Here is a 13,972-nt window from a genome sequence, read left to right as displayed (position 1 = left end):
TTTCAGAGAGAGGACATTTGAAAGTGAATGCCCAAGTATCTGTGCTTTAGAGCAGTATCAGGGAAGCCGTAACAAGTTGATTATTAGCAGGTGAATGGGCAACATCCTCCGAAAACTGTAGTCTACAACTTTAAGTGAACAGACACAGTTTCATATACACACAGACACACAGAGGCTCAAATCTATTTTTTTATATATGAAATTTATTGACAAATTGGTTTCCATACAACACCCAGTGCTCATCCCAAAAGGTGCCCTCCTCAATACCCATCACCCACCCTCCCCTCCCTCCCACCCCCCATCAACCCTCAGGTTGTTCTCAGTTTTTAACAGTCTCTTATGCTTTGGCTCTCTCACACTCTAACCTCTTTTTTTTTTTTTCCTTCCCCTCCCCCATGGGTTCCTGTTAAGTTTCTCAGGATCCACATAAGAGTGAAACCATATGGTATCTGTCTTTCTCTGTATGGCTTATTTCACTTAGCATCACACTCTCCAGTTCCATCCACGTTGCTACAAAAGGCCATATTTCATTCTTTCTCATTGCCACGTAGTATTCCATTGTGTATATAAACCACAATTTCTTTATCCATTCATCAGTTGATGGACATTTAGGCTCTTTCCACAATTTGGCTATTGTTGAGAGTGCTGCTATGAACATTGGGGTACAAGTGCCCCTATGCATCCGTACTCCTGTATCCCTTGGATAAATTCCTAGCAGTGCTATTGCTGGGTCATAGGGTAGGTCCATTTTTAATTTTCTGAGGAACCTCCACACTGCTTTCCAGAGCGGCTGCACCAATTTGCATTCCCACCAACAGTGCAAGAGGGTTTCCGTTTCTCCACATCCTCTCCAGCATCTATAGTCTCCTGATTTGTTCATTTTGGAGGCTCAAATCTATTAAAAAAACATTTTGGTCTTAAGTTTACAAGTCAACAATCTTTGTAACTTCAAAGGCAAACTGCTCAGTATTAGGAATTTCTTTGTTCTTTTTAGCAAACACTAGAAATTCTCCTTTATGATAACAAGATACAGAATAAGTTTAGAATTAGCTTAAAATTAGTTGCAACTGGTATAAAAATATTCACTAGCCTTTTCCTTATTTACCTACCAAATTTAATGGCTAGCTCAAAAGGCTAGATTCATTGCTAGAATCTTTCAAGTTTTCTTTTCCTTTCTTTCTTTCTTTCTTTCTTTCTTTCTTTCTTTCTTTCATTTTCTTTTCTTTTTTTTAGAGAGAGAGGGGCAGAGATAGAGAGGGGGAGAGAGAGAAGTGGGGCTCACCTGAAGTGGGGCACAAGCTCACCCAATGCAGGGCTCAAGCTCACCTAATGTGGTGCTCAAGCTTGCCTGATGGGGGACTCGAACTCACAAACCATGAGATTGTGACCTGAGCTGAAGTCAGATGTTTAACCCACTGAAGGCATCCCTCAAGTATTTTATTAAATGCACTGAAGCTTGTAACAGTTAAGCCGACTTGAGTGAAAGATCATGGGACTTATATTTTTGTTTTTCAACAGTACTATGATGAAATTATTAGTGCTTTTTGTGTTCTACTTCTTTCTCTGTCTCTTTTTAAAATTAGTTCCTAATATCAGTTAGTCATAGCTTTACTTTTATATTGTCAAAGTAGATAATATTCATATTCCATTTTGTAACTAGAGTTATGTCCTCTGTGCTTGTCTATAGGTCAATTTTTAGATGTCAGAAAACAGTAAACATGTATCCTATTGTGACTATGTAGCTGTTGTTCATCGAAGAGTGAAGCAGAAGCTAGAATTCCATTTCCTTTGCTGTGATTCTGATGAGGTCCTTGTGCCATTTAGGGGAGAATATTCCTAATATCGTGGCCAAATGACTTACTTTGTTCTTACATTTTATCAGTTGTGTAAAGTCATGTCATGACATGTTAGCTTGAATCCTATTTAGACATGGACTTTCTTCTTCCCTTTTCCTGGAGTTTCAATAAGCTTTCTTTTCTCTTGTTGCCAAAATATACAGTCAGCATGTCCTTAAAATCATTCAGTTTGTTAGTCCAGTTTGTTCATTGTGTTGAATCCAGTTCCTATTCAGAGGCCTCTCTCTTGGGGCCTCAATCCTTCTGCTCAATATCTTCTGGTTTCTCTGTGGTACAACTGTTATTCTGGGACTCTACTCCATTTCCGAGTCAAACAGAATCTTGTGTTTTCCTCCTTCATGGTTTACATCCTCATTTTGCTGGAGTACATGCTTTAGTATCTTCCTCAGAAATGATATGTGGGAGGTCAGTTTTTTGAGCTCTTCTCTACTAAACTTTGCTTTCATTTAATTGGTAATCTGGCTAAAATTCTCGTTTCAAAATATTTTTTCCTCAGAATTTTAAAATCAGTACTCCATTGTTTTCTAGCATTCACTGTTGCCAAAGAGAAGTCTAATTTTTTTCCTTTATAAGTGTTCAGTTTTTACCTTTGGAAATATTTAGGGTTTTTCCTGAAGTTGCACAACGATGCATTTGGGTATGGACTTTTTATATTTTGATCTTTGTGTTGTCTACTTTATGGGATATTTCAACCTGTAGACTTGTGTCTTCTCCAGTTTGGAGACATTTACTTCTGGTTATCTATTATTTACTTCTCACTTATTTATCTGGTTATTTCTTGTGTTTTCTCTGTTCTCTCTGCATCTCTTGTTAGCTGGATGTTGTAGCTATAAGATATTTCCTCTATTTCTTCTCTTCTTTCCTCAAATTTTGTACCCCTTCATCTTTCTGTTCTCAATTCTGGGATACTTACTTTATCTTTCAAATCTTCTGCATTTTTAATTTTAGTGATCATTTCTGTAATTTCCAAAAGTTCTTTTTTGATCTTGCACTATTTTTGTTTTTCATTGCATCTTGCTTTATAGATAGAATATTCTTCTTGGGTGTGTCTGGAGCTACTCATTACTATTTTCTTCAAAATTCTCTTCTGTGTCCTGATTTATACTTTTATTCCAGCCCAGGTTGTTCTATTTTTATCATGCATGTATTTGTGTATTTGTTGCTGGTTTTCATCACACCCCTGGCAATCTTTGGTTGCTGGCGTGGATTCCTGGCTGTAGTGTGTGTAGGTCTGTTTCCCTAAAGGGGCTCTTCCTTCACAGGCAACTTGACAGCAATAGATTTGTGAGAACAGCTAGTTCTTGAAGAGGGCTTCCTTTGGGTGTAAACATCCACACTAACAGCCCTGGTTTTCCTCGGGTTTATTCAGATCCTCTAGAGAAGTTTTCTAAGGCTTTCTTTTCCTTCCCTTTCACTCTGTGTCATTTTCGCCATTCTCTGTGTTCCAGACATCTGTAGCAACCTTTTGTCTACTTATGGCTGATGCCCCATCCCAATCCTCCTCTTAGAGGCATGTATGCATTTCCCCCTTTCCTACCCTTTTAATAAGATTTTGGGAAGAAGAGAAACAGGAGAAAAGAAGAGGTGCCTAATGTGTGGTTTGAAAACAAAAAGCCATTTAAAAATTAGTTTTCCCCAGTTTCAAAATGATCACTGTAGAAAATTGAGAAATATATATATGTATAAGCAATAATATAAAAAATGATCTGTTTTCTATCACCCAGAAATAACATTGTTAACATTTTTTTTTCAATATATGAAATTTATTGTCAAATTGGTTTCCATACAACACCCAGTGCTCATCCCAAAAGGTGCCCTCCTCAATACCCATCACCCACCCTCCCCTCCCTCCCACCCCCCATCAACCCTCAGTTTGTTCTCAGTTTTTAACAGTCTCTTATGCTTTGGCTCTCTCACACTCTAACCTCTTTTTTTTTTTTTTCTTCCCCTCCTCCATGGGTTTCTGTTAAGTTTCTCAAGATCCACATAAGAGTGAAACCATATGGTATCTGTCTTTCTCTGTATGGCTTATTTCACTTAGCATCACACTCTCCAGTTCCATCCACGTTGCTACAAAAGGCCATATTTCATTCTTTCTCATTGCCACATAGTATTCCATTGTGTATATAAATCACAATTTCTTTATCCATTCATCAGTTGATGGACATTTAGGCTCTTTCCACAATTTGGCTATTGTTGAGAGTGCTGCTATAAACATTGGGGTACAAGTGCCCCTATGCATCCGTACTCCTGTATCCCTTGGATAAATTCCTAGCAGTGCTATTGCTGGGTCATAGGGTAGGTCTATTTTTAATTTTCTGAGGAACCTCCACACTGCTTTCCAGAGCGGCTGCACCAATTTGCATTCCCACCAACAGTGCAAGAGGCATTGTTAACATTTTCAAAACATGTCCTGGTTCCTTTTTTTTTTCCCTATGCATAAATTTATCTGTTGCCTTTTTTTTTTTACAACAATGGGATCATGCCATATATGTTTTCTAATATGCGTCTGAAAATGAAACAATAGCTTTTGAATATCTTTCCATGTCACAACATATCTCTGATAACACAGAGCCCTGGTATTTACTGAAAGACATATCATCACTTATTGAACCAATCCCTTACTTGTAGACATTAGGTTCCTTCTCATTTTCACTATTATAGACAAGCATTTATAAATATTTTTGGCTACATCTGTACTCATATCCTTGACCATTTACTGAGGATAAAGTTCCAGTCGTGGAATTAATTGCTGGTCAACCCATGTTCAGTCCCAGTGTGGGGCCCCCATTCAGGGCACCCTTTGAAATAGGCCCTCATTAGCTCCCTGGTTCCATACCTTCACCTCACTCCATTTCACCTGAGCTCCCCCAACAAGCATTATAGAGGGTGGGGGGTGGGTAAGAGCATAATTTTCAGAGTCAGAGTGACTGAGGTTGAATCCTAGCTTTCCCACTTACTAAATGTGTGACCTCCGGCTATTTTAATTAACCTCTCTGATCACTAGTTTCCTTTTCTATAAAATGGGGGAAATAATTCTACTTTTCTGATGTGATTGTTGTGAGGATAAAGCAAAATAAAAAATGCATGGAAAGCATTAGCACAGGCACTGGCAGGTTGAAAGTGTTCATAAATCCATAATGATGGGGTTAGACCCAGCTCTGTCCCTAAGCCCATGTAAATCTTCCTGCAAAGCCACATTGGAGATGCACCCACCCCTCTGTGAAACTTTCCTGACCAGGACTTATAAAGCACTTGTGGGCTGGACCTACTTTTGATGTTCAGAACACATCATCTGTTGCATTCTTCTGTGTGTGAGCATGGACAGAGGCGATGTCCCCCCTCCCCATCCCACACTGCCCTCCCTCCCCATCATGACTAATTTATGACTTCTCATGAGTGTGGTTGGGGAATAGAAGCAATAATGAAGAGGAGTTTGTGACTCAGTTCTTTAGACTGTTCTCAGGATTGTTCTTTAGAACTTGCTTAGAGCCCTTTGGTCTCTGGCTCTGGCTGTTGGATGCAACCTGCCCCCCAGGACACCTGAACCCCAGTGTAGTCAGTGGGAAGCAGAAGCAAGGAACTCTGCTGAAGAGGGGAAAGCAGGTGCTTTGCTAAGGCTGAGTCTCCCCAGGGAATTGGCGGGGGGGGGGGGGCGGGGGGGTAGAGGCAGAGCTCAGTATGTGGCCACAGGACCTTTGTGCAGCCTGCCAGCTGCCTCACTCACCCTCATTACTTTGCACTGCACCATAAGATGCTTTTGTGGGCAGCAGGGCTTTCCTCCCAAGCATCATCCAATCCACAAAGGTCCCATTCATGCCCCACGGATGCCTCCCTAGTTGCCAGGGGAGATTGAGAAGCTCAGTTGCCAGAACTGCAGATGGGAGGGCTTGCCGTGGGATAGCTTCCAGGAGAGGGCCCTGATGAAGAGAAGGCGATTCATAGAGTGGAGTTCCCTGCTCACCCCTCTCCCCTGTCTGGGTGTCTTTCAGGAGTCATGGCTGGTTTCAACATGGGGGGTGACCTCAGGGAGCCCGCTGCCAGCATCCCCCTGGGCTCCATAGCAGCTGTTGGCATCTCGTAAGTAAGTTCCCCTCATGGCAATCAGCTGGAGAGAGGGAGAGAAAACCCCAGGCAAAAGAGGGGATTGCCCCTTTTGTTCTGAGAGTGCCCCAACTGTGGCCAATCTATTTCATATTCCAGTTCTCCTTTTAACACTCAGCGGGCTGGAAAATTCACGTCTGGTGGGTTCAGACGCTTGCCCTTTCATACCCCCTGCCTGGGAATGCGGGAGGAGGAGGAATCCTTTCTTTCCTTTCTCCTCAGCCTCCTGCCCCTCCTCCTCCCCCACTTCCATTTTGAACTTGGGGATTTTTTTAACCATTGGTTTTCCAGGATCGTTGGGAGGAATTTAAAGGTGAAGAGTTTTGCAATCAGACATGTTGGGATTTCTATCCCAGCTCTGCTGCTGGGGGGCTGTGTGATTTTGAGCATTTTACTTGGTTCTCTGAGCCTCTGTTTCCTTTCTTAGAAAGTAGAGATAGTGAGAATATGTGTGCCCCAGAGACTGTGGAGCAGATACTGTGTGTAAAGACACATAGCAGGCTCTCCTTACCAACCGCCCCCCCCACCCCAACCGTCCTCACCCGGCCTGCCTCCCCTGCACCTCTCCAAGGCTGTCAGGCTCCCTGGGTTTTAATTCACACTGTGCCACCCACAGGAGCAAACTGAGTGGCCTCGGGTCTGCTTCTGACCTTCTAGAATCTTCTGTTTTATTCTCAGTACTACAGAAAGAAGCTTCTCTGCCTTCACTGGGTAGACATGACAATGTCTTGAGAAGTTAAAAGTGCCCGTATTATTTCAACCATGATATTGTTAAAATATTCACAAATGCTGACTGTGCTCTTAGCTTATTATAGTGGCACCATCACTTCAGTCTAATTTGTGCTCAATATGGCTGTGTGTGGGGAAGAGAATGGAGACAACAGAGCATACATGGGGTGTTGGGAAGGAAAGAGAAGAAAGAACCCTGCCTCATTTGGAGGTCATAGCTGGGAGGCCCCTGGAGAAACCTCTGGCCCATCCTCTCACTGCCCAGATGGGAATGAGGCTGCGGGGATCATGTGACTTTTTCAAGGTCACAGGGTGCCTGGGGGCAGAGCCAGGTCACTGCTGCCCTTTTCACACTTGGCTCGGCTCTCTATCATCTGGGATCCAAGGAACAGCAGGACCCAGAAGCCTGAAAGATCATGTACTTGTTCTTCAGGGGTACGAAGGGGGGTTGGGGGGTTGCCCGTCAACCCTGCCTGAGTCCCGGCAACCTAGAGGTCAGTGGGGCCTCTCGCTCCCCACTCCCAATACACTTTGTGTGTTTTTCTTCTTTGATGTCAGAGACAAAACAATGATACACTTTTTTGGCAAGAGATGCTAGAGGAGAAAGAGTACTGAAAGCCCCCTCAGACAAGCGAGGGAGGCTTTATGACTGGCCTTTCTCTTTCCTTCTGAGGCAAGTCCCCACGGGACCCAGGGGCTGAGTGGGGTGGGTTGGGATGGGGTTGGCCGAAGTCAGGGATGTAGCTCTGCTCCACTCTTGGGGTTTTTTGCAGGTGGTTTCTGTACATCGTATTTGTCTTCCTGCTGGGCGCTGTCTGCACCCGAGAGGCCCTTCGCTATGACTTCCTGATAGCGGAAAAGGTGGGTGAGTCCAGCACTGCTGAAGGGCTCAGTCTGCTGGTTCGTTTATTTGCTCCCATAACAAATGGCTACCTCCCTCTTGCAGCCCTGCCTAGGAATCCAGAGAGTCTTGGGCCCAGGGCTGAAGTAGCAGGGGAAGAAGGGCAAAAATATGGAAAAGGTAGAGGTTTTTCTTATAGATCCCTAGAAACAGATAACAGCCCCTGTTAAGGCACTTACATGCAGGTGACTAAACAATGGAACACAACCATCTCTTCATGTCAGAAATCAGGACAGAAACAAAGGATACCGTGAGCAAAAATCCCTTGCTCAACCAGTCCTTCATTTTTGCCAAAAGCCTCACCTCCTACCATGAGCAGAAAGTGCTGCTCTAAGGAAGCCAGTAAAAGGAGGAGGCTGATGGGCAGAAAAGAGGCAGCTAAATGGATGGAGTCCAGAACACCAGGGTGAGGCCCGCCTTGCCCTCTGAGGACCTTGACTCTGTGTTCTCTCCCAGGGGTGGGCTGGGGTTGATCTGGCCGTAATATCTTTGTTTCAAGAGCTGTACACGCCGCCTGCCAGAAGGTTAGCAAATTCCTCACGTTCCACAATTGCCCTTTACAGGATAGAGGTCGTGTGACAGTCAAGGACACTCATTTGGCATCTCTAGAACCTAGGAGAATAAGATTCCCATATGCTTTTCTGGAAATCCCCAAAAACTCCTACCTTCCCTTAAGTTCCTAGAGGATGAGTGGACCCTGAGATTCCTGTTAGTTATCAGAGAAATGTAGTAGGCTAGGAAAGTTTTCTTAGTTAACTTCTGAGTGTTTCTGCTCCTATTTTGGGAGAAAGTACCATTTTCTCCTGGTGTGAGGCTCGGCAAAAGCTACTTTGCTGGTCTTCATGGAGGGCCACTGGCCACTCCTTGGGGCAGCCTGGGGCAGAAAACTCTGAACTTTCTCTTCTGAGCTACTTTTGGGCTTGGTTTCCACATTAGCACATGTTTCTTTTTAAGATACGTAGGCCACGATGTAAAGATGACTTATGTTTTCAGGGGTCTTGACTTGACTATGAAAGCAGGTTTTAAAAGAGGGGAGCTGCTCAGGTAATGAGAGGACTGTCACCCCACTTCCAGGGACCAAGGTCTTAAACCCCCAGAGAGAGGTTTGCTCTCAAGGAAGGAATCTACAGCCCTCATGTTTAACTGTATGCATGCTTCCATCTTGAATTTCACCTCCAAGGGGCCTTTTCTCTAATTGTGGAATGAAAAGCTTGGCTGCATCAGAGGAATTAAAGGCCTCAGGGAACAGCTGATCCTTTGACCCGGGGAATCTGCCTGCTGCTGTCTGCAACTTGCCAGTGGCTAGCTAGCTGGCTAGCTCCGCCTGCCTCTAAAGCTGGTTTCTTTCTAGTAGATTCCCTCACAGAGGTCCTTTCAACCATTTGAGGCTCTTATCTGGATGGAACACAACAAATTATCCCCCGGTCTGGGGCTCCTCTCTCTCCCTCCTTCCCCTCCTTTGCAGAAAGAACTAAAAACAGGTATGTGGGATGGGAGGCAGCCTGTATCCAAGGAAGGCTACAATGAGAAAGTAAAAACATCTCCATGGACAGCACGGGAAAGCCTTTGTGAGTGGAAATTCCACTGTTAATAATAGACACATGAACTGGGGAAGCTTGCTTGGAATGCCACCTGTCCCAGACATTGAACAGGTAGGCAAGCATTTAGCCAGCTGGGGGCACCTGCTAAACCGTGCTTGGCAGCGATCTGTGGGAATGACATTGTGCACACATCAGGATGAGAGGTGGAGAGTTCATTTTTTGGAGAGGAATAAACTGTGTCTTAGAATAGACAGTTGTAAAACCTAAAAGAAAGGAAAGATACTGTTCTTGGTTCTCAGCAGCAAACAGGGGCTGGCACAGCAAGTAGGTCAACAGGGACAGAACCCACCAGGGCAACTCTAAAGTGGCGGCACTCTGGTGTGCTGCTGCTCCCCAAAGCCCGCCCCCTACAAAGGGGATCACACAGGACTTCCCCCCTCTAAGCCTTGAACCTTGGCTTTCCTCCTTTTGGCTTTCGGTGTTCCTCCTTGGGACTGACTCAGCTGCAGTAGCAGGCACATACTCAGGCAGTGAGCTGGGCCACAAACAACTTTATTAGCACTGCCTGGAGAATGGAAGGGTATAAGTGTACAGTGTCCCACGTGGTTACTTGACCCAGCTCACCACCCTCACCTGGTTTTAGTGAACTGTTCTTCTGGTTTCGTGTCTTAGCTATGGCCTGGGTTCTGAGCCAGCCCATCTCTGAGCTCTTCTGGCCCCCGCGGAAGCAAATCCTCCTCAGTCTGGTCTGTGTGTCCTGAGGGTCTCCCCTTCGGGCACAGACCAGGGCAGGCCTCCAGGATGCTCCCCTTGGTGCTGGTTCTCTCGGAGCTCCTCAGGGCACGTCTCTGTCTTTCTGTCGGGTGCTTTCTGCCAGAACACTTACCTTCAATGGCTGCTGGCCGCCCCGGCCTTCTTTCTGCAGCTGGTCAGTTCATCTGTTTCTTTTTGGGTTTCCGGCAGCTTCTCAGATCTATTTCTAATTATTTGGCTTCCCAGACTACAGTTTCTCTAAGAAGTTTCTTTTTATTTTATATCCATGCCCCACCGAAACTTTTCCCTGGCTTTTGGGTGTTAGTCTCTGTAGTGTTACACTTTCTAAAAAACCTTTAGTACGTTGTGGTGGCTCTGAGGTAATCTATGTAAAGCACAATACTTGGTACATAGTAGGTGCTTCTTAAATTTGGACTCCTCTGTACACTACTTATGGGGATAACCTTATAGATGGGGCATATTTTTCCCCCTACACATCCAGCATATTTAGCAGGATAGGAAAAAAAAAAAGTCCTAATATCAATCCCAATATTATTCAGTTATAGAAAAGGAGTTGTATAAAGATCAGTTATTAGTAGGGGTAAAACTGAACAGATTAAATAATTGTTTCAGAATAAACTTGTATACAGTTCAGGAAAAAAAAGTGTTTATTAACATCCAAAAGACCAAGTACTTTAGGAAGCTTGGAGCTTGCTATCTAGCAAAATAAGAACAAACTAAGTAGGAAAAGTACCCCAAGAGCATCTTTGTTAAAAATGAGGTATCCATAGATTTGGCAGTCATGGTTTCATGTATTCAAGAGGGACCTTGAGTGCCCAGGGCACAGGCTGTGCTTGGCAAGATGGGGTGGGGCAGGGCCCTCGGCTGGTGAAGGAGCCTCGCCAGCTGTTGAGTATCCACCATCCAGCCCATCCTGGCTGCCCTCTGCTCCCCATCACGGACACGGAACTGCCTCTCAGGAAGTGAAGCCATCTTTATTTCCTGATGGAAAATGGCTATGAAACAAGAGAGAAAACTTGACTGAAAGTTGAGTTGTTGGTCATTTTGTGGTGTAGGGTCTGTATTAGAAAATTCATGTCTGATGTGAGAGAAAACTAGGGGACTGTGAGGCAATTTGGGATTATAAAGGGTTTCAGGATATACTCCTGAGTAACATCAAGGGCACATAGGAATTGGATGAGGCAGAATGAGCACCCTGCAAATGACTTTGAATCCAATCCTTCAGGAGAAGGGAGCAGCCAATGGATAGGTGGGATTTCTTAGTGAAGCTCCAATGGGAGTTGGGATATAATATGAAAAGCAGAGAGATGGAATTATGATTTTTATCAGCAGTTACTGAGGAAAGAAATTAGGGTAGTTCCCACCTCAGATAATATGTTGGAAAGACAGAATTTTTTGTGATGGCTCAAACAGGTGTATGACAGAGGGGTGATTTTTTTCCCCCCATAAAGAACTGTTGACACACATCTGCTCAAATAAATGCTCACTTCCATCTCCACTGGCACAGTTAGCAAGTCTGTAGTTCTGTATGAATAGAGACAGTGATTAAATTCTCCAAGGGCTGGGAGCAAAGCTGTGTGGTTTCCTGCTGTGCCTCAAAAGTCTTACCCTGTGCCCAGCACTGTGCCAGGTACATAACCTGTCCTCAGTGAATGCTTCCAAGGATGGATGGATGGCAGATAGAGGGGACAAAATAGGATGCACATGGGAGAGAGAAATAGAATGGAGTTTTTATAATTCATCCAGACATGAGACATTTCATTTTTCAGCAAAATTGACAGAATAACCAGAATAATAGGTTTTTTGTTGTTTTAAATATTTATTTATTTATTTTTGAGAGAGAGAGAGAGAGAGAGCAAACCGGGGAGAAGCAGAGAGAGAGGGGGACAGAGGATCCAAAGTGGGCTCCATACTGACAGCAGAGAGCCTGATGCGGGGCTCAAACTCCGGAACTGTGAGATCATGAGCCGAAGTCAGACGCTTAACCAACTGGGCCACCTAGGCACCCCAATAAAAATTTTATATAAAAGGATTATCAAGTGAACAGACCATTGTAAACACAATTGATACACTGGACATAACAAGTCACTATACCTGGACAGTCCCCTCTCCTACCCCTAGCCCAAAGGTCCTGCAGGAATCCCAGGGAGTGTTTGTGGGAAGGCTGGCCAAAGATGGGCATCCTGGTGCCAGAGACTCCAGCTCCTGGGTCAGCCCCACACTAGGAGGAAGCCAGATTAGGGAATCTCATTTCCAATCTGAGTAAATGGACAGGCTTTCAATAAAAAAAATTTTTTTAAAACATAAATATATATAATCTTTTGGATAAGAAGCAATACAGTTTCTGCAAGGAGATACCATGCCTACGTCTCCTGGAGAATTCTCTGAAAGGACAGCGTGGTGGGTACAATGCACCTTGCCCAGTGGTTCTCCACCCTGGCTGTGCATTAGAATCACCTGGAGGGTTTCGGAAACATCAAGGATGTCTGTGCCCCACCCTACACTCATAAAGCAAAACTTCTGCAGTGATTCTTAGGTATAGCCAGATCAGAGAACTACTAATTAGATTTTCTATAAAGCTTTTGATAAAATTTCATCATGGAGTTCATGTATTTTTAAAACCAGCAAATACAGGATGCATTTGGTCAAGAAGACAGAAACAAAGGTTAGAGGTGAAGGATTGCATATCAGAATGGATCAGAGATTGATAATGGAGCCAGTTTATCTGCCAATTTTGTGAGGCATCCAGGGCACGAGTCACAGTGAGGTCGTGAAGCTTCATGAATTCCATGGGCATGTGCTGAGCCTGTTTGCCAGACTGTTAGGTGTGGTGGGGCAGGGGCAGGGGCAAGATGCATGAGACACAGGAGCTTATGTTGCACTGCAAGATAAACCATGAGTGTAATGGACTACAACCCAGGGTGGAAATTACAAATGCTGTCAGAATATACAAATAGAGTGATGGGAGGGGCGCCTGGGTGGCTTAGTTGGTTAAGCATCTGACTTGGTTTTGGCTCAGGTCATGATCTTGCGGTTTTGTGAGTTCAAGTCCCACGTTGGGCTCTGGACTGACAGCATGGAGCCTGCTTGGGATTCTCTCTTTCCTACTTTCTCTGCCCCTCGCCCAGTCCCTCTGTCTCTCTGTATCTCTAAAAATAAATAAACTTAAAAAAAAGGGATAAACATTAGATGAAATTAATTTCTTCTAGTTATAAAATGATAAGAAGAGCGGGGGTAGAATAGACATAGACACCTGTGATAATGAAGAAAATAGACATGAGAGATTCTGGGGATAAGATGAGGTAACACATTTAGGGAAGAGTAATCCACACTGAAATAAAGTTCAAGTTAGACTGTGCAGTGGACCTGAGTTATGTTCATCAGGCCCCTGGCATCCCTGACCATTTGGGGGTTATTCCACCTATATCTGATCTTGGAGGGAGTGATGAGCCCCACTTAATATTAATAGTACAGAAGCCCGAAGGACAAGACGCTCTCTTGCCTGCCCCTTTGTGGCCTAAGTAGGGCATGTGACCTAGCTTAGACCCATCAGATGCTCCAAGTGTAATGAATGGGACAACAGTAAAGGGATAGTGGGAATTCATCTGCAGGGAAACAGGGTGCTGGTAGCATCCTGGTCAAACTGTTTCCATTCCAGAGTCCAGCTTGTGCCTCCAGGCTTCGGTCTTGCTCTTTCTGAGCATGATCTTTCAGCTTCGTGATGATTCTGTGAACCTCCAGTGTCCTACAAATATATTCTTTTAAAAGTATTTTGTTTCTAGTCAGGAATTCTGGCTGATGCAGGTTTCCTGTGATAATTTATGAGCCAGGAAAGAGGTCTAGCCACGGACTAGTATTCCATGTAGCTTGATGCCACTGACCCAGTGAACTGACAAGGCAAGGACATAAAAAGTGAGGTGGAGAATCTTCATCATGAAGGGTGTGACAAAACCATGCAAATTAAGATGACCCCATCTGTGATCTTTGGACAAATGAGCATTTGGAACATACAGTTCTGGCCACCGTGCCTATGGTAAAGTAGAATGGAGATGGGCATCTCAAATAAT

General features: G+C 44.2%; 1 protein-coding gene across 1 annotated transcript in view; it reads left to right on the top strand.

Moving 5' to 3' along the window:
* SLC12A8 (solute carrier family 12 member 8) overlaps positions 1 to 13,972 on the top strand; it is a 117,484-nt gene that overhangs the window by 70,600 nt on the left and 32,912 nt on the right. The window contains exons 6-7 of the mRNA XM_043593290.1: positions 5,849 to 5,936; positions 7,463 to 7,550. Of these exons, the coding sequence (XP_043449225.1) occupies positions 5,849 to 5,936; positions 7,463 to 7,550 (176 nt within the window). The remainder of the gene's footprint in view (positions 1 to 5,848; positions 5,937 to 7,462; positions 7,551 to 13,972) is intronic.

The sequence above is a fragment of the Prionailurus bengalensis genome, chromosome C2, assembly GCF_016509475.1.
Source record: "Prionailurus bengalensis isolate Pbe53 chromosome C2, Fcat_Pben_1.1_paternal_pri, whole genome shotgun sequence".
Taxonomy (NCBI): Eukaryota; Metazoa; Chordata; class Mammalia; order Carnivora; family Felidae; genus Prionailurus; species Prionailurus bengalensis.
Note: the sequence above shows the minus strand (reverse complement) of the source record. Positions and strands in the feature narration are given on the sequence as shown.